Source organism: Scleropages formosus, chromosome 19 (assembly GCF_900964775.1).
Source record: "Scleropages formosus chromosome 19, fSclFor1.1, whole genome shotgun sequence".
Taxonomy (NCBI): Eukaryota; Metazoa; Chordata; class Actinopteri; order Osteoglossiformes; family Osteoglossidae; genus Scleropages; species Scleropages formosus.
Genome location: NC_041824.1, coordinates 13,473,369 through 13,493,479, shown reverse-complemented (window position 1 = coordinate 13,493,479; position 20,111 = coordinate 13,473,369). Strand labels below are relative to the sequence as shown.

The 20,111-nt window shown below is 49.4% G+C and overlaps 1 protein-coding gene across 3 annotated transcripts in view; it reads right to left on the bottom strand.

The window, feature by feature from the left end:
- The window catches only part of LOC108939320 (plexin-A1-like), a 163,160-nt gene that overhangs the window by 68,337 nt on the left and 74,712 nt on the right, over positions 1-20,111 (bottom strand). For all 3 annotated transcript variants that reach the window (XR_001966501.2, XM_018760562.2, XM_018760563.2), the window contains exons 4-9: positions 15,932-16,069; positions 6,470-6,570; positions 5,547-5,670; positions 5,243-5,396; positions 4,735-4,834; positions 62-176 (exon numbers count right to left, since the gene is read on the bottom strand). Coding sequence is in view for 2 of the 3 variants with exons in the window: in XM_018760562.2 (XP_018616078.2) it covers positions 62-176; positions 4,735-4,834; positions 5,243-5,396; positions 5,547-5,670; positions 6,470-6,570; positions 15,932-16,069 (732 nt within the window). In the remaining variant the exon portion in view is untranslated. The remainder of the gene's footprint in view (positions 1-61; positions 177-4,734; positions 4,835-5,242; positions 5,397-5,546; positions 5,671-6,469; positions 6,571-15,931; positions 16,070-20,111) is intronic.

The following is a 20,111-nucleotide window of genomic DNA, read 5'->3' as shown; positions in this document are numbered from 1 at the left end:
CTTCACCAGCTGACCCACACAGAGCGAGGAGATGGGGACAGGAAGTGGCAACAGGACTGACCTCAGACACGTTGACACGGCCCTCCTGGAAGGAGCAGTCATTGGCATTGTGCGTGCACATGTGTCGGTACTTGCACCAGTGGCAGGGAAAGGACCCGTTGACGCATGACAGGCATCTGTGGTGGATGAGAAGCAGAAATAGAGAGTTAAACACACAACTTGTGAGATGGGAAACCTTGTCCTCTGGTCCATCCTTCCATTTTGGTCTCGCTCAGTCTTTTCTGCTGTCAGTCTGTCTTCCTGCTGTTTTTTTTTTTATTAAATCTTTCATCCTGTCCAGAGGATGACTTTGGTGCACAGAGAAGAAAGGAGAAGAAAGATGGAGATAGGATTACAGGAGAGAGAGATCAAATGGATGGGCTATTGGAAGAAGCTCCAGTGGTCCTGCACCAGAGTCCTGGGAGACACAGGTGGAGCAGATGGGCAGGGCAGGGTCGGGAGGTCTACGAAGGGATTGTACATTGATTGTTTAATGCAAGGACTTCATGGGCCCCACAGCTCTGAGTAAGGGACTTGGGAAGAAAGCTGAGAATATCACATCAACAGACTGCGAGAAGCACAAGACAGTAATGAGCAGACAGAAGCCCACAAACAAGTGGACAAAAGGGAGTTCAGAGGCCATCTGCTGCCCTACTCCTTCAGCCTAGAGGAACAGTGCAAACCGTGACGACCACAGCATCTTATTGCCTCAAAATAGAACTTGGGGGCCTATAGAACAAGAAATGGATCCTTTTGGGTCAATCGCTTTAGTGATTTGTTCAATTAAGTAATTTAGTGGCCATTTGGAGCACACATTAAACTATCATTCAGCCCTCGAAGACAAGAGAGGTTCCTTAATTAAACATATGACCCACTTAATTGATCAATTAACTGGTATATGTCTGAAGAAACTGAACATTTAGGCTGACTCGAGCCCAAATGGGGCCCTAGGGGACAATCTGTGGTGCCATCCGAGACAAAGTCATGAATTTCATTATCGCCATGTAAGTCAGATTCAAAGTTCAATGGCACCTCTAAGGCTGACAAACTGGGCAGATGGAAAATTCTCGGATTTTAGAGCAAAATAGAAGGAACGGAGAACCGTCTCGTTGCAGGCGCCCAGTACACACAAAGTCCACTGTACACAGACATCACACGGACACACTGTGCGTTGCCATGGTGAGGGGACATCTGATGCCGCACGCTGAAACAGAGGCAACATGACAGACAGAAACGGTTCCATGGCACTGTCACAGCACATCTCGTCCAGGACAGAAACACTCCCGCATTCCATGCTTTTCTCACTAACCGGAGCAATCTGAGTCACTGAACTTCCACCCAAGATTCAAAGTCAAGGTCACCGCGAGTGAGGGAGGTGTGGGGGGTGGGGGTGTGGCAGAAGCTTCAACACTCGCTTCCTGCTCCTTTCTTAGTGGACTGTCTGGAATGGTGTGAAATATTTAACGGGTTACATTAGAATAATCTGTGGGCGCAAGATAAGCCCTTTCTTAAAGCTCCATTCCTTTCCCCCTCGTAACTTAAAATGCAAAGTTAATCGTGGATTACCGTCTCAAATTGGTTATAATATCCGCCAGAAAGGAGGAGAAAAAGCACACATTAGTTTCAGTGACTTGCCTTTCCTAAAATACAGCCATTCATCTTTTCACATCTCTATTAATTTAGAAGATAGCCCATGGACACTTATCTCTCCACTGTAACGCTATAAGTCCATTATACATATATTATATATATAATGTACAGTATATTTTATTTATATATATATATATATATATATATATATATATACACACACACACACACACACACACACACACACACACACACACACACATCTGTGCAAAGTGGTTGTAATGAGGAGGAATGAACATGTAGTTATAAGAGATAAATACGCTGCCTTCCTGTCGGATGGACGTGCTGCCAGTGAGACGATCTGGAAGCTCTCTCTACAAACAGTTCCCTTCTGTTTGCATATAGCGTTTTAGTCCTTCTGTCGCAGTTTGTAACTAGTGATTCCCCAAAGATATGGCACGTGGGTTTTCCTTCTTTACCCAGAGCCCCCCTATCTGCAGGGAAAACACCTGAATTACCACACTGGCTTCTCACTGTAGCACTGCATTGTGAGTAACACTGACCACCCTTTGTGGGTTCGGTCCTAAAGCACAGCAGCACTTCACAGAGCACCAGTCCATGTGGGCTCTGCCTAAGCCTCGCAGTACCACTTGGGAAGAGAAAGCGGCTGGAAAAACAACATGACGGCCAGATCAACACAGGTGGATGACGGGCAGCAGCGCGACACACCCTGACCAGCAAAGTCACTGTCACCCCCTAACAGACCCCGTTTATTAGCTGCTCCATGCTTGTGCACACTCATATTTACTTGCTTGTTTTTGTTTTTCTTTCCTTTTCAGCAGGGAGGAAGCAGACATTCCCTTTCGTGATACAAACAGCTGCAGCTCAGTCTGTGAACTGAGCAGCGAGAAGCCAGTGTCACCCGTCCAACATGGCTTTCAAAGTGGTTATTTCCCAATGATACCGGAGACCAGGATATCAGAGAGGGTGAGCCGTTCAGGCCGAGTGTGACTGACTGAGTGTGCGCGCGCGTGCATGTGCGTGCGCATGCACGCCTGCCTGCTGGGAGGGGGTCGGCACAACACAGTGGGATTCCAGGGGCTCCTCCCTCCATAAAAGCTGCTCCAAAGGCAGTGTTCATTCCACCCTTTCATATTAAAATTGTCACTTTGCCATGGCTGAAGCTCTCGTTCCTGCACACAATGGCACCACTATTCCAACACAATGGCTGCAATTTCTTTTCTGCTCATTTTTCCCTCCACCCCCTCTTCCTCTTCCTCTGCACTCCTCGCCACAAAGGCCCGCAGCCCCTTGCGCTTCATTAAGCTATTCCGATGGCCCTTTTTAATGCAAAGCCCCTCATACTGTCATGATGCATGTAAATAGCCGACCTGGTAATGCAGCGATTTGCCTTGCCAAGCGGAGGCCCCCCGTGAGAGCCCTCTTTATTACGCCCCCGCCTAGCTGACACGGGGCATCCTGGCAGCACGTGCACGGCGGAGTGGACCATAGATGCACAAAACGGATCCCTCCCCAGCGATATGCGTGGGCTGGGATTTCTCCGCGTTGGCACAGGATTGGGGGCTAAGTACATGAAATATAACTTTGGGTGAAGGGTAAAAGGGGGCGCTTGTGGTCTTCTTACCTCTGGTATCCTCACTGCAGAATCTCTCTCTCTCTCACACTCAGAGCTCTACCCCCTGGTTCTGAGTACTGCTGGGTCAAGCAGTGCAGAGCCCACAAACATGTCCAATAAATCTCACACTGGCGCTTCTTATGTCTGCACCATTCCTGCACTCCCCCAGGAGGGCCACAGCTCAGCAGCTGAACTGAACTCTATCACCAAATACTGCAGATGAAATTAAGCAGGTGTGAGAACCTGTAGCCAATAAGTGCCACTCACTGAGACTGCTGCATATATGGTGCTTTACCATAGCAACTGCCCCATTGCCTCCCTGTACCAGCAGAGGATGCAGACACGTCCTAATATCTGCCTGCTCCACAAGCCTCTTCACTCGGTCCAAGAAGCAGGACAGATCCTGAAATCCTATGATAAATTATTAAAGGGGGAAGGATTAAACATGGGCACAGCAAATGAAGCAGAGGAAATGCAGTGACTCCGATCTGCACTGATGGCCCTGCTGAGGACGACATTCACGTTGCAACCGAAAACACAGGATAAGGACTGACTGGTGGAGCACATGGAGTTTCGTGGGAACTGGGAGGGAAATAAGAAGAAAAGTCCTGCTCACGAGAATCTGCTTGTTCGCCCAGCTGAAGGTGGGAGTCTGCTGAGCTGGAATATTCACACTGCTGCAAACACCCTAACTGCACAGAAAGGTACACACACTGGCACATGCTCGTGCACTCTCACACAGCCATGTCTTTCTGAACTCCATGGGGGATACAGCCCATCAGCATAAAGGATGATCATGCAGACTTCAGAAAGTCCCAGAGTCATTAAGGAAATTATATTAGTGTGATCTCATCAGAAGCAATATGGGCATCTCGTGTAGAAAGGCTCTCCGATGAGCTCTCAGGGCCTCTGAGTCCTGAGCTACGGAAACAGTGCATTACCATATCTGTGAGAGGCAGGCAAAAGCCAGGGCTCGAGGGATGTGTCTATGGGGAGTGTCTAATGTCTCTTGAGTAGAGCTCCCCAGTGCTCCTAAGGCCACAATCAGGGGACTCATGAGACCCCTGCCATCTGGAGACCCTCTTCTTCCCTTTCTCCCTGACCCCGATCAAGTTCAGCATGTTTCACTAATGGAGGAGAGCATCAAAGGTCTGAGGGAGAAGAGCTGACTTCAGTGAGGTGACCTTTAACACAGAGTGAGCCCTCAGTCTGCAGGTGTTTGCCCTTGAGTGGAGCCCCTGAACCTGAGGCTCATACAGCAACCCTGTCACAACATCACACGCGTGACCACTGCACACACACGTCACTTGCATGGGACTACTGGTGCAGGAGCTTGAAGCAGCAGGACACAGAGAAGGAAACAGGCAATAGAGATGGCCAAAGTGGACAAAAACACTCATTGATAAAAACTATACATGAAAAATAATAATAATTATTATTGTTATTATTATTAGAAAAAGTGGACTCACGATTGGTGGACACTGCAGTTGTAGAAGACAAAGTCCACACTGGCGAATTTCTTGCCGGTCTCTTTGGACTTCAGGTAGAGTTTGACAACACGCATGTCCCCTGCGGAGAGCCTGCATTCAGTACTGATTCATTCTCAGGGTGCCGTACGGCACATGCAGCATTTCACCAAGAAACACCGCACTTCGGCTGTTACTGTGAGCGCACAAGACACACTACATCAACTGCACATCATTAACTGGGGTCTCAGTCTCATTCTGGCACATTCCGGGGTGCAGCACTCAGAGGCAGCAGCACGAGCAGCACAGTGGGCCCAGACCGTGGCTGAGTAACCTGCACTAGCCCAACCACCAGCCCACCTGCTCAGGGAAACAAAGCATCGAGGGCCGTTTAACGGGACCTCCTCTATCTATGTTACTACACTGTTTCTCACACTGTTCAGACCCAGTACAGCTTGGGCTCCAACACCCAGGGTAGCACAGGGGGAAGAGATGGAATTCCGGAACTCACCCTGGCCCCGCGTGATGGGGATAACATCACGGGCAGATGGGGATCGACAGTAGATGTAGTTCCCCTCAATGAGCCCCTCTGTCTCCATGTAGTCCTCAAAGGAGCAGTTCACCCCAGCGGACAGGTCCGGGACGTTGCGGGCCTGCAGCACCAGCTGGGCACAAAAAGTGGAGCGTGACACACAAATACAAAGAGGCACAAAATGCTATGGAAGCACCTGCACATCGGATACACGAGGACCTATACACACACAAACACACATATCGACAGTGTCATTCACAGGTGTCAACCGGGACCACCATACCTGGACCTCAGACATGGTGACGGAGATGTTCCTGGGCTGTACGCTAAGCTGCACGCACTGGCGCAAATCCGAGGTGAAGCGCTGGGGCTCCTCGGCACGTTCACAGCGATCCTTCCGGGAGCATCTGCAGGGATGAGAGCATGTGCTCACACAGCAAACCAAGCAGCAACACCCCGACACCCCATCAGGTCACACAGGCCTTACAAGTGTTCGCCATTTAAAGAGACCTCACAGTAACGTTTGTGGTCTTAAGGATCCGCTGAACGTGCACCATTTCTGATCCAGTGCTAAAGATTAAAAGGGGTGGAATGCCAGCGAGCTCATCTGGGTTACACACTCAGCAGAAACACCTTTCAGCCTGTTTGAAGTCATCTCTTTCACTTATCACAGCAATAACATGTTTTAGTGCAGAAAAAAGTGGCAGAGTAAGACACGGGACACTATCAACGGAAAAAGCTCAAGTGTACAAAGTGAAATATGCAAAACAGAAGGGAAGTTTCTGAAAACCGTGTACTGAAGTGTGTCAGGCAACTGCTGCAGAACACAGGGTGGCACACCAGAACTAGTCAGTGCAGATCACCTTCCTGCCCCTCTTGGACATCTATTATAATAAAGTCCCGATTTTCGTCCAATGCAGAACAGCCCGACTAGTTTGTTCTGTGGAACCACTTTAATTGCAGCACCTCAGCTGTCATTTCTACACCTCAGAAAGTAATGAAATTGCCTGTAGTGCGTGCGTGCGTGCTATATTGCATTGGTGTGCAGATGGGTGTACAGACTGTATGAAGGTAGTTCAGTGTACTATTTATCTATCAGTTTAAGTTGCCTTGGACTAAGGGGGCATATAAATACTGGTTAATAAGCAAGTGCTGTCCCTAGCGCTGCTGGCTCTGCCATCAGGGGGTCCTAGTGGCTCTACTCACACACTGTGGAGGACACACCAGCCGCAGTGGGGATCCCTGGAGCCCAGGCACTCAGCACAGCCGGTGTACTGCTCACAGCTCTCCACTGGTACACGGCTCACCTGCAAGAACACACAGAAGGCAAAATCAGGTCAGTCTACACTCATGCCGTGACAAACACACACACAAACAAACATCTGCTTGTGGTTCTCAGCCCACTCTCCTAAGCCAACAGCAGTGACAAAAACGGCTTAACACCGAGAGCGTTCCAGAAAGACAGCATTATTTCCTGTTGTCCAGTTTATATCCGGACTTTATATTTTCATTTTTATTTTTGGCCTCCTCCCCTCCTGACAAAAGCTCCATATCTAATGACCGTGCCAGTAGGTTGTCTGAGAATGAGAGTGTTGGGAGGGGGTGCCCTTTATTCAGTCGAACACCAGCGCACTGAAACAGGAAGGGACTAAGAAAAGGACAATCAGATGGTGTTCGCTATGGGATCAGAAGGGTCTTCACAATGTTCTGGTGCACCAGTGATGAACAGCGAGTGCTAGCGGAGTGTGTGTCCCGTTGCCAACAAGGTCTGGACAGCCGACTCCAAGCAGTGCGCTTCCACGTGGTCTCTGTGCCGTACCAAGCACGTGCCCAGCGCCGCACATAACTCACCCACCTAGTTGCACATCACACATGTTTTTACACGTAAATAGGCACACGTCAGCAATATCATCATTTCAGTCCACACATGGGACTCATCCGACCACCTGCATATTTTTCCATGTATAAATGAGACTGTGTGCCAGAATGGTTTTTCAAAGTGCCAGAGTGACCAAGGCGTACAGTGTCAAGGGATGCTCAGTATGCTGCTACTCACATACATACATTGTGTGCGTCTTTTTCTTTATCCGAATACAACTTCGTTTTAGCTCTGACCATTTATTTTTAGAACACGTGAGTTCGCAATAAAAATTGTAAAATTATTGTAAAATTAGTAAACTAAAAATAGTGATTGGGAAAACATGCGTAATTATAATTTGCTCTTTGTATGTGTAAAGGTACTTTGTGTGTGTGTGTGTGTGTGTATATATATATATATATATATATGAGCATGCACAACTGTTTCTTCTGTGTAATGAAGCAGCTAGTGTGAGATATTCATAAACAAGAGTGAAGATTTGCTGCAAGGACAGTAATTATAGATGAGGGGACAGTGAGAGAGTGGGGCGAAAGTGTAATCCTCCCTGCCTAGATTGGCACTGGTGTGGCAGCTGGAATGAGCCGAAGACAGATTCCAAAAGGTAGAGAAGAGGACAGAAAAAAAGGAAGCAGATGTGGTATGGTCCCTGGGGGCAAAATGTGTATGCGTGCATGTGATTGTGCGTGTATGTGTCTGTCTGAGAGTGTGCGTGGTTCACGATTGGGGTCTCGATCTGTGCGTATGTGAAGACAAAGTGCTCTAAAGATACCAGGCCTTACCTGAACACTCTGTCACATCATAAGCAGTAGCTGCAATGGTGCTGTGCATATACGCACGCACGGACAACATAAGACATATCGACCCTTTGGTTATACACTGTCGTGCTGCACTCAGAACATACACTGAGCCACACGTGCTCTTCTGAAGCTTTAGTAACACAGAACACACAGGACCTTTGTTAGACTGGAAAAATAACACTTCTGTGCAAAAGAAAAATGAGAGAAGAGGGCGACTGACGCACAGATGACCTCATCTTCAGGCAAACGCCATTGTCTTGCTAAGCAAAAAGGCACCATTATGAAAAGCGCCCAGTGACACTGGCAGCAGAGTTGGCGTGTTCAGGGTGCGAGGGCGACACCCCTCCCGCAGCCCGGGGTGGGTGGGCGTTCTGTCACAGACTGCAGAAAGATATGCACACACAAATGAGCCTCTTTCACTCGATTTTGGACTTAATCAGACAACGTGGGGCAGGAGCACATGCTGGGGGGGGCGATAATGTAGCTGTGATTCGGTTATTTTGTGCGATCCGGAGGTTCGCCGCGCTGCCACAGCCACCTTCCTGTAATTGCTCTATCTGCGCCATTTGCACTGAGACGGGAAGCGCCGGGAGACCGCAGAGCACTGATGGATGGGCCCATTGTGAAGGCCGCACACCCCTCAAACAAGCAGCAGCAATAGGCCAAAAATGACAGCCTTTAATTTCGTCCAGAGAAACTTTCTGTTCAGGAAGCCGTCGTGTTCCTCACTGTCCCTCCCAGTCTCGCACACTCTGGGCTGGATACAAAACGGTGCAGCAGCAAATGAAACCATTCATCATGTGCTACGGCTCAGGTGCGCCACAAATGGGCACACGAGGCACAGAGTGCCCCAGGAGCCCTGGCTCGCAGTGGGGAACCTGCCCCACTCTGATCCATTCTGCCCCAACCTGCCCCAAAGAACTCAACGGCCCAGACGGTGAGCCGTATTTCTAAGCATGAGGCAGCACAGCAGGCAGTGCTGATGCCACACAGCACCTTGGCTCTGAGTTTGAATCCGGGTGAATCTGTGGGGAATTTGCACTCGTGTTTCTCCCCACCATGCAGAGGAGCATTTCAGGGGAAGTGATAACTCTAACACTAGATGTTGCATGTATGTGTGTGTATGACTGCAGGAAGATCAAAGCAGTGCATCTAACACAGACACTCGCACACTAGTTAGTAAAAATCGGACAGCGTGGCCAGGCATCACAGTACCCCTTATGCATCGTGTGTGTAAGTGTGAATGTAAAGGGCACGTTTCCAGAAGGCATATCGGCATCTGTGCGCAGTGACGTTCCACGGAAAGCTGGTGCTCTCGGGTCTGAGAAGCTCTTTCCAGCAGATGACCCCCCATCAGGCCCTCAGCAAAAGTAGGGGAAGGAGGAATCGCATTCAAGGCTTATCGTTTCCCATTATGTTGGCTTTCCCATTTTCGATGAAGGTCCATCACTGTTCTTCAGAGAAGCCTAACTCATGGATGCATTTACCTATCGGGGTGGTGGTGGAGCCTCGTCACACCACCGTGACACCAACAAGGCGAGCGACGACCGCAGGTGAGACGACATGAATAAATTAGGTGCTTGAGGAAAGGCGCTTCGATGCAACAACCTGCGAGCCCCACTGCTCAGGTTCAACAGACAACAGTTCATCTACATTCTCAGAGGCTTCCTGACACCAAAACCTCAGCGGGGAACTCGTCGGATCAATAGCTGCATCTTTTCCACTGTGTTCGGTCAGCAAGGACTACGATAAGGTTCAACATGAGCAAAAACGGGCACACATTGGATCACTGTTACAAGCAGACTGGGAACATCCAGCAAACGGGTTCTCTGTCAGCGTGTTGCACCCACATGTGCGGCACCGGAGCTCTGCTTTGTGACACGTGGGGAACTACCATGCTTGTGTCCGCAGAGTCTCACCGCTCCCCGTTCCGACTGCATTAAGACATCCATAGGGAAATAGCGGTTCGAGTGAACCGATCCTTTTGAGGACCCGGAGTGCATTGCGCCCGAGTCAGGTCTCCTGCACACAGCTTTCCACACGACACGGTGAACTTCCACATGCATGAGGTGTCCAGCTTTCTCAAGCACATTGCACCGCATCAGCACCGCCTGGGACTGTAGTGTAGCGCTTCTCTTTCTTTCCTGGTGTCATTCATAAGGAGCAGTGACTGCAACTCCCACTGGAGCACAGCCAAAGGGACAAGGGGCCTTTCTTGTGGGCCATATCCTGCTAAGAACCTCACCTCTCCTTCCCCACCCTCTGGATGGCAGCCGACCGTGGGAAACGTGTCGCGTGTTCAAGCACAGGCAGCGCAAACAGCAGGTGGAAGCCAATCTGAGAAGAGGCTGTACACCCGTCGCCACCTGTTTAGGGTTTCTTTGTCCCTGCCTGCGCAAAACACATTTACATTTATTCACATTTTTATGTACAATATTAAACTCCTCACAATTACTGCCATTTTTACTGGAACCGTTCAAGGAAAGTACCTTTTGTCAAGGGTACTACAGCAGGATATGGGATTCAAACCCGCAACCCTTGACTCCAAACTCTGAGCTCTAACCAGTACGCCACCTGCTGCCCCTTTCCAACACCTTCCCAACAAGTGCTTAGGGTGTCCTAGATCATCCAAACGGCAGCAAGGAAAATAAAGGGAGCTGCTGGCAAACCACTGCACACATATCAAAAGCTCACTAATCAAAATTTATATTTCCCCGGTTAAACAGACAGTTTAATGTCCTGCTGAGCACCCAGTGTTTGCGCTGGGGAGACGTGTGGCAGCCTATCGGGGAACTTTTAATTAACTGGTGGCGAGAAAGCACACGGGCAAATTGCTCTGTCACTTCTGCAAATGGACTTTTTGAAGTTTGAGGCACAGCCCGACTCTCCACGCTGGCATTTCCATTATCCGCGGGGACGGGCACAAATGAAAAAGTGAGGGGGAAGAGAGCACAAATGGTGCATCTCCGCGCCAACCATTGTTCTCCAGAAAGAATACAGATTAAGCATTGGCCAAAAAAAAAAAAAAAAAAAAAATTTGATACTTATTGGAGACATATCTGTAAAAGGTGGCTGAACTAATGGTGCAGATAGCAGTAACTTAAACAGCACTTTTCCCAAATTGGGGTTGGGGGGGGTCTGATGTGGTGCATTGGCCACAATTCCTCCTTGACGATCAATAATCGACAAGCTAATGAGCAAAACGTGCCTGTACGCCTCACTGCAGGGTACCTGTCCCATTTACTGCACTGAGTTCTTTGCTTAAATACACAGCTGGGGCTGCAAGTGTAATCACAGCTCCATTTGTTCATAAACCACAATCAGAGCTGAGGAAGGAGGTGGTTTGAGCACATCCGGTGACAAACCAAAGCTTTGCTGGGACAGGCCGCATGGACTAAAGGGGCTTTCGGAACACACACCTCTGCCATGTTGCCAGGAGGGGCAGCGACAGGCACACGAAAACATCTGACTGCCTCTCCTTCCGCTGTGATTTGTCATACACTCGCACCCTGGGCCCGTGTTACCCGTTTCTGCAGCACCACTTCTTTGGAGAATACGCCACTCGCACCTGCGTTCTTCAGGATATGGTCTGAGATGCTCCCCCTCAACAGGAAGTGTTCTCATGGCCCAGTGTTCGGGGCTCAAACATTGCGGGAATGTGCACTGGGGCTGCTTTATACTTGAGGGTGAATTTAGTTTAAAAAAAATAAAAATTAAAAAAACTGAAAAGTAAATTGTGATCAGAGAAAAAAAAAAAAAAAAAAAAAAAAAAAAAAAACTTGCTTAATACTAATGAAATAGTTTCAATAGAAAACTCAAGATCTGATACCTTACACGTAGAATTATGTAAACGTTGTATGATACACCGCCAACCGATGTCTTGGAAATGTTGTAACATTTTTTCTGAAATTAAGCTTCCCTCTACACAGTAAACATTACATATCTATATGTTCCCTTAACCAACTTTAGTCTCAAAAAGAAATTTTATCTACAAACCACCCACTATCAGTCATTAGATGATACATTTGCATTCTGTGTATCTATTATAAAGAATTACATACAATGATCATAAATAACAGCATAAAAATAATTTACCAATTCAAATTTTATTTTCCTCTTTTGATGATTTACATGTATCCATATCAAAAATAAAAATAATCTGTTGTCTTCCATATATGTGTACTGTTATTGATTTTAGAGACCAAGGGGTGTCGGACTGATTGTTGCCTAGGGACGCCCAAAAGACCAGCGCAGGCTCTGTGGCTGGGACCGTACCCCTAGGGGCTGCCCAACACCAGGAGGGAAGCTGATGAAAAACGCTTTTGAAGGAGCTCTATAAACGAACGTGCAAATACCCTTGGACATAAGCAAGCTACTAAGGACCGTTGTTACAGAGGAGCACATGAGGAATTCCGACCTGATGTGTGCTGCTAAGAGGAGTTCCCTACATCCTCAGTCTGGCCTGTTTACAAGCAGAGCTTCTTGAGAGCTTAGCAGCTCCAAAGCCAACAGCTCTTTCCTGGGCAGAACTCCCCCCCCCACGCTCCCTGGCCCCAGGGCACAAGGGACCGAGGGCCATGCCTGCCTTGTAATTGGGTCAGTTATAGGAGGGGAGGAAAGGCTAAACGAGGCTTGTTAATAAAGTGTGGCGCCCTGAAGCCATGCGCCTCCTTCCGCCCCACCCCCCCACATGCGACTGCAGTACTACCTTTTCCATGCCTCGCTGACCACACCAATATACCACATTTACATAACAACAGCGCTCTGAGGTGCTCCTTCTCATGTGTGCATAAACTGCCTGTGTACACGTGTGCATTGCTGAAATCTGTGTGCGCGCATGTAAACGCAAGCAGCGTTCAGTTTCTCTTATCACAGAGCTGCCGGCGACCACTAATGAGTTTTAGAAAGATGCAACAACAGCAATTACATAATTATCAGGATGAGATTGTGTTTGCAGCATTGTAGCAGGTATGGGCCTAACACAGCTGATCAAGGTTCTCACACACACACACACAATTTAAAATCATGAACCACCCGAAACTCATGTTTGGACTGTTGAAAGAAGCCCATACAAATGCAGGGAGAAAATGCAAACTCCACACTGACTGAGTCGGAGTGGAACCCACAAGTGAAGCCTCAGCCCAGGCACTGGAGCTACCTGCTGTGCCACCCACATTCCCTGTGCAGCTAACTGCTGCTTCTCTGAAAGGCCAGTTGAAGAACACACCTAACCCTAACCATAAACTACCTCAAGTTACTTTTCACCAGTGCAAGAGATGCTGACAGTCGTACCCATATGCCACTCTTTGTTTTTCCCCACAGTAAATGCCAAAGAACACAGATGGAGCCACACGGGACACACACGATACACACTCAGCATAAACTACATTAGCGTGTAGTGAAGCTGCACGCTGACTGCAATCAATGCTCCACAAAACCTTTAACCCTCCCCCCTGCCCAAGACAACTGTCAGCTGCTCCCTTGAGCGAGTGCATGGGGATGAGGGCCCAACGTGGCTGGTCAGCTCCCTCTGTTAGCTTGTATTTCTAACCCACAAGGGATACCTGGTCCCTAAGGCTGAGACCCCATGCGGCACATCAAGGGCCCTGACATCACATGGCTCCCACTGTTGTGCCACCCATCACAGAGCAGCAGGTAGCATGGTTTTTAGAGCAGCTGTGTTAAGATCTGAACATCGTTGGTTCAAATCCCACCTGCCTTGATCAAGGTACTCGCTCAAGTACTTGCATCCTGCATCGCTACAGTAAACTGTACTAGTATAGTATACAGTGTACCCTACTGTATAAATAGGTAAGTAGTTGGAGGAGCTCAATAATTGTAAACTACTTTTGGAAGGGTCATATATTTAAATCTTAGTACATATTTGCACTCTTTTTTTTTTTTTTTTTTTTTTAAATCTGCAGCAATACATCACATATCCACATGTCCAAATGCCTCTCCTCGTATGTCGGGGGTCTTGTTCAGAGACGAGGAACACAAATCAGAAACAATTATAAATCACAAGTGGGGGGGAGGGCATTTCAGTACTGCATCACTCCAGTTTGGTTTCCATTGATTTACTGGGCCCCCATCTGTACCCCCTGGTGGGAAACATCCTTGGAAACGCATCACTGGAAATGTCTGCTGACACCTTAATGCTCTTGTCATGTCAGCACCAATCTTCTCTTGGGGGGTGGGAGTGGGCTGGGCTAGAACTCCAGAGCTGGACAGCACTGGCACTGAGTTCCCTCTCCCACTCACAAGGGGTTGTAAGTGAAAAAGTGTCTGTCTGTCTGTCTGTCTGTCTGCACGCGTGCGTTGGGTGAATGGGGGACGCAATGAAAGGATAAGTGCATTTTGGTGAGTGTCTAAGAGGAGATCTCTCCTTTACAGCCTGGAGGAGAGGGGTGGGTGGGAAGCTGGTTGGTGGGGGCAATCAGAGCACCACACACAGCGCTGGGCCAATGGGGGGGGGTAAGCTGGGAGAACTGCCCCTCAGCTCACTACTCAATAAGGGTTGGAAGACACGACCCCAGTGCAGTCTCCCTGGTTCCAGCACACAATCCATTACAGGAGAGTGCACCCACCTCTCCATCTCAAGTGCAGCAATCCAGAGCTGACCCATCACATTTAGAACACCCCCTCAACCCCGTGCTGCCCTGGCTACCCAGAACTCGCTAGTGTGCTGCTGGGATGCAACAAAGCAGATCTCAGGATGAGCTCTCTCACATGGATGGCGCTACGACACAGAAAATACACACACACACACACACACACACACACACAGAGTCTGAAACCGCTTGTCCCGAGCGGGGTCGCAGCGAACCGGAGCCCAACCCGGCAACACAGGGAGTAAGGCTGGAGGGGATGGGAACACACCCAGGACAGGATGCTAGTCCGTTGCAAGGTACCCCAAGCAGGACTCAAACCCCAGACCCGCCAGTGAGTGGAACCCGGCCAAATCCGCAAAGTGACTGCGCCCCCACACAGAAAATTTCTCACATTAAACATCAAGTAAATCTACTCATTAATGCTCCAAGCATCAGATATGAGGAGCCAACTGGAAGGGGGGGGCTCATCCCAGTGAGGGGAGGGTGGCACCTCCCAGGGGGAGCCAAGGGTGGTTGGGCTCTTATCAGGGGAGGCTGGGGGGGTTAGCATAAGAGTGGATAAGGAGCAGGACAGAGAACCAGAAAGCATCAGGTTACAAACCCAATGGGAGCCCTAAAGCTGAAGCTTTGAAGGAGGTGGAAGTGCACTTACTGCGGCACAGGAGCTGCAATATGAGCAGAGCTCTGCTGGATGAAGGATGGTGCTGAACCGTGTGCGATGCAGCAGCAGGACACTTTTACCAAACCACCCCCCACATTGCAGCTGTTACACTTTTAAATATATATTAAGCTGTGTGGATCAGGCAGCACAACAAATATTACAAGAACTTCTGGGCACCAACAGTGGCGTGCAGCAGTTGGTGCAAACGCCTTGCTCACAAAGGTCCAAGGTTCAGATCCCACCTTCGGCTGTTACTGTTTATTTATTTAGCTGATGCTTTTCTGCAAAGCGACTTATGTTAAGCTACTTAGTTATTTACCCATTAATACAGCTGGGTAGTTTCAGGGATGCAATTCAGGGTGAGTACCTTGCTCAAGGGTACTAGAGCTAGAGGTGGGATTTGAATCTGCAACCTTTGAGTTCATAGACGGAAGCTGTATGCACTACACTGCTAGCTGCCCCTACTAGTTACCTTGATCAAGATACTCCACCAAAAGTGTTCCAGTACAAATTACTAGAGTCAATGTGAGCAGCTTAGTGAGCTTACAAACATAACAGTGTAAGCGACCTTGGTAAAAGGAGTAAATGCCAGCAGTAATAGAAACAACACTGCCCAATTAAAAGGCAAAACTCTCTAAGCACTTCACTCCCAGCTGTTGTTCACCTATAGAAACCACTACTTAGGCAGAGTGTAAAGGAGCTGACAGCACCTGCTCCTACCTGCTTGTCTGTGAGGGTGTAGATGTGCTGGTGGTCTGGGCTCAAGAGAAGGTCCCTCAGGATGGGGCTGCCCTCACTCACCACCACGTTCTCGTAGAGCTGTGCCGGCTGGCTTGGGCTCACCGAGTTCACCAGGATCTGCAAGCAAAACAACAAAGTGAACAAACGAGCGAGTTCATTACAGCGGAACCACGGACAAACCGCGCAGCATTAAAAGCACCGTTTCGAGGCCTCCCTTCGAATCAAAAACTGCTTGCGTCACCCAAAAATAGATAAGCAAAAACAGACATCAAAGAGCTCCATCTATTTGACGACTCGCGTCTTGATTCCAACAAAATGTCACCTGGCATCATTTTCTCCAAGCATGCACGCACGCACACACAGGCACTGCGGTAAAAGCTGTGCCGTGGACTACGGCATGTCATGTGGGAGCAGGTGGCTGCGGTCCACTTCCTATCCATCTACCACTCCCCCAGTGTCCACCTCCTGTCACATGCACACCTTCAGAGCTGAGACAGGGCTGGTGGCGGCCTGGTACCAAACGCCGCCGGTCTAACAGCTTAAAAAACAAGTCATTTGGTAACTAATCACACAAACACATAACTGCCTTCAGAAAAAATGTACAGTAAATATGAGAGCGTAAATCGGAACACAGGGATGTGATCTATAGCTGTCTGTGTCAGTGCCGCACCAAGTCTCAAACGCCATCTGGGCCAAAACACATCACCCCTGCAGGCAGACAGCTCCTTCACACAACATGGGATAATATCCCCGCCGGGCCACAGAGACATCACACACTGAACTACAGAGCAGGTTAACACACCACACGGTCTCTTCTTATGGGGGTGGGGGAACGAAGCAGCTGTGCAGCAACTCTAGACGCTCACCCCCAAGGGGGGTCACGGAGGCCCGGTGACCCTGCCCAGCCTGTAACGACCTCCTCGTATTTCAAGGCCCAAATGAGGCGGCTGGAAATTAAGCTGGGGGAGGAGGATGGTGGCGCACTTTTCAGAGCTCCACATGCGGACTCATTGTCACACCTGCGCCCTCTGGGTTTGTGCCACATGGGATGTGCAGGGATCAGTGAAAGACGAATATAAGCACCAGAGCCTGCACAGCACCCTCTGTAGGACTGGTCTGATGACAACATGCACAGGAGGTCCTCCATCTCTGGACATGCAACCAGTCCAGAGGGTCAGCTACAGTCCATCAGAGGCAGCACAGGCAGTTCTTCAGGGGCAAAGCCCATACCTTGTCCAAAGAGAACCCACCCACCATACTCCCCCCCCATCCCTACCCACATTCCTACTATACTCATCCTCTTCTGTGATTATTCATCTGTAATGAGACACAAGTCAATTTAGACACAGTTTAGGCAGAATGGTCCATGAGGGACAGCACCTCTCTCCGCAGCTCTCATTACTGCGAGATTCGCCCGGGAGCCAATTAGCACACAAAGCAGTAATGCAGGACTCGCTCCAGCCAGACACACGGCAGCAAAGCACAGCTTCCAAACCGGCTTTGTCTCAAGCTGCTGGAAATCTGTCCTGAGTGGCAGACAGGCACAAACCGGGCAAAGTTGCATTCAGACCAGCGCTGCTTCACAGATGTGAATACACCAATAGTAAATGCTACACCATGGATCCCCAAATATGACCAAAACAGCAGAGGACAAACAACTGAATATAAGAGGCAGCAGGGGGCATACTAGTTACAATCATTACCTGGTTATCAATGGACTTGAATTTGAATTCCACCTCCCGCTGATTTACTCATTTACAGAGCTGGGTTATTTTTATTTGTTAAGTACCCTGATCGAGGGTAATATAGCAGTAGGTGGGATTTAAACCTGGGATCTAGTGCAAGGTGGCGGCTCTGCAGGTGGAGTAGCAGTTGGCAGCAGCAACACTAAGTATGAGAATCAGTAGTTCAGGTAGAATGCCGCGCCGCATGGCACGGTGTTGCACAGACTTGCTTTGATGACCCCCCCACCCCCAACCCCCGCCCAGCCTAGTAGTGGGGTGGGGTGGGGTGTCTAGATGTCCTCCAGCAGGGGTGTTATTTGCCCTCAGCAGTGGGGATTACATAAGAAAATGAAAATAGAGGAACATAAATTAAGAGCTGAGCCACTCTCCTGTTCCTCTAACCGCAACTCCCCAGACAAGACCATGCTTAGACAGCAAGCAGAGTTCAAGTAGCGGTCACACTGCTCAGAAGAGTGAGGCCAAGACACACACCCTCCTTGACCCACCTTGACGACCTGCACGTGACAAACGGCAGTAGAGAAGTCAGCAGCCGCAGATGAGAGCAGAAAACTCTGGTGAAAATGAGGAGGCGGCTACTACGTGCACTGGGTGTCTCTCGGTGCTGGGTAGGGTCCGGGGGTCCTGCTTGCCCAGCAGTGCTCAGAGAGCGATGCTCCTGCCATCCACCCTGGCAATGGCCCCATCCGGCAGGATGAGTGTGGGGGGCTGTGAGGAGGCGAGGGAGCAGAATTGCAGTGCAGGTCATTCAGATGAAAACACTTCTGCAGGGCTTCCCTTTTCTCAGCGCACGAGCACATCTGTGGAGCACTCTTGTGAGATGCCAAAAGCACTCCCGTTTCTTCCTCAAACACCACTGTACAACATTTAAATAGCCTGGGGCCACTGGCATCCTGGGTACGGGTTCAACAGATGTGTCTTGCTCAGGTGAGTGGCAGCAGCTCCACTTGGACCACCTCGTCCGATCCTGTCTGTTGCGCACAGATGCCACCCTGGAGCACCGCACTGCAAGAAGTTGGACACGAGGGCCAGGGACATCCCTACAGACACTTGTCGAGCACCAGGGGTCACTGCAGCAGGAGGAGAGCGAGAACGGTCCGCTAGCAGTCACCATACACGGCTCCAGCACACAGCGCATCTTTGCCGAAGCACCTTACCCTTCGCCCTGTGACGCATGGCTGTTTAGCTGCACCAAAAACACCACCGTTAAGCCCCTGCCCCACTGCAGCCACGAAGACCCAAACGGATCCAGACAGAATCTCAGTGTCGGCACGCCCTGGTCAGCCCTTTGCATACCATCTGGCCAATGTGCCTTTGGTGTGTGGCCCACTGAACTTGGAGTCAAGTGGAAAAACAACAGCTGCCTAATTCATTACCATTTATTAGAATTATTATCATCATCCATCCATCACCAACAATGGCTTGTCCTACATCAAATCGCACTACTCCAGAGTCCATCCAGGAAGCATATGGCTTGAGACAGGAAACAGCCTGGACAGGATGCCAGTCCACTGCAGGGCAATAACACACACTCATTCAGGCAGTCATTCACTCACCAAAAGACAAATATATGCACACACACTATAAAACACACGTCTTTGGACTGCACTGAGAAACCCAGGCAAACAAGGAAAGAACATGCAAAGGCCAGAGAAGGAGTTGGATTCAAACCCACAGCCTAGGAACTGTGAAGCACCAGTGCTACCCACTGCACAGCCCATTATTATTATTATTATTATTATTATACTTGTTAGTTTATAGATCACATAGTTTTGGCCCAAGATAAATGTCAGCGAGGAGAGACAGTCTCACCATTGTTCTGAACTCGTGGAAGCTGGTCCGAAAGATCAACACCAGGGTAATTCCATGACTTAACAACAAATAATAGAAGCCTCAGAAAAGTAGGACCCCTGAATGTGCAATGAAGCATCCTGGTAGACCCCCACAGCTGGAGGAGACACAGTGCAGCCTGGTAGGATGAAGGAGGGTCAAGGGACAACCGGTGTGAAGATGCGTCACACCTTGTGGGGACAACGGATAGTGTAAACCCATGGTGAAAATGTCCCCTGAAGAACCAGAGAAACACAAACACTTGGACCTTGCACCAGACCCCATACAAAGCATAGTATCCAGTTCACAATATCCCCTCCACCACAACGAAAGCACGCCGCTCATACATCCCTGTACCCCCCCACTTCCTCCTGATCTTGAGGTCACCGAACAAACACAGAAAACAGCACCCTGGGGGTAAAGACGTAAGGACCCCCGCAAACCACCCGGCATCGCTGTTTCAGTTTGGGTGGGGAGCATGGCTGGGAGCTACGGCACCATGTCTCTTCCAGCAGACAGGTTGATAGGGGTCTGGCGTGGTAGGGAATAATAAGCAAGGCCCTGAAGGGAGATGGGAGTGGGGAGGG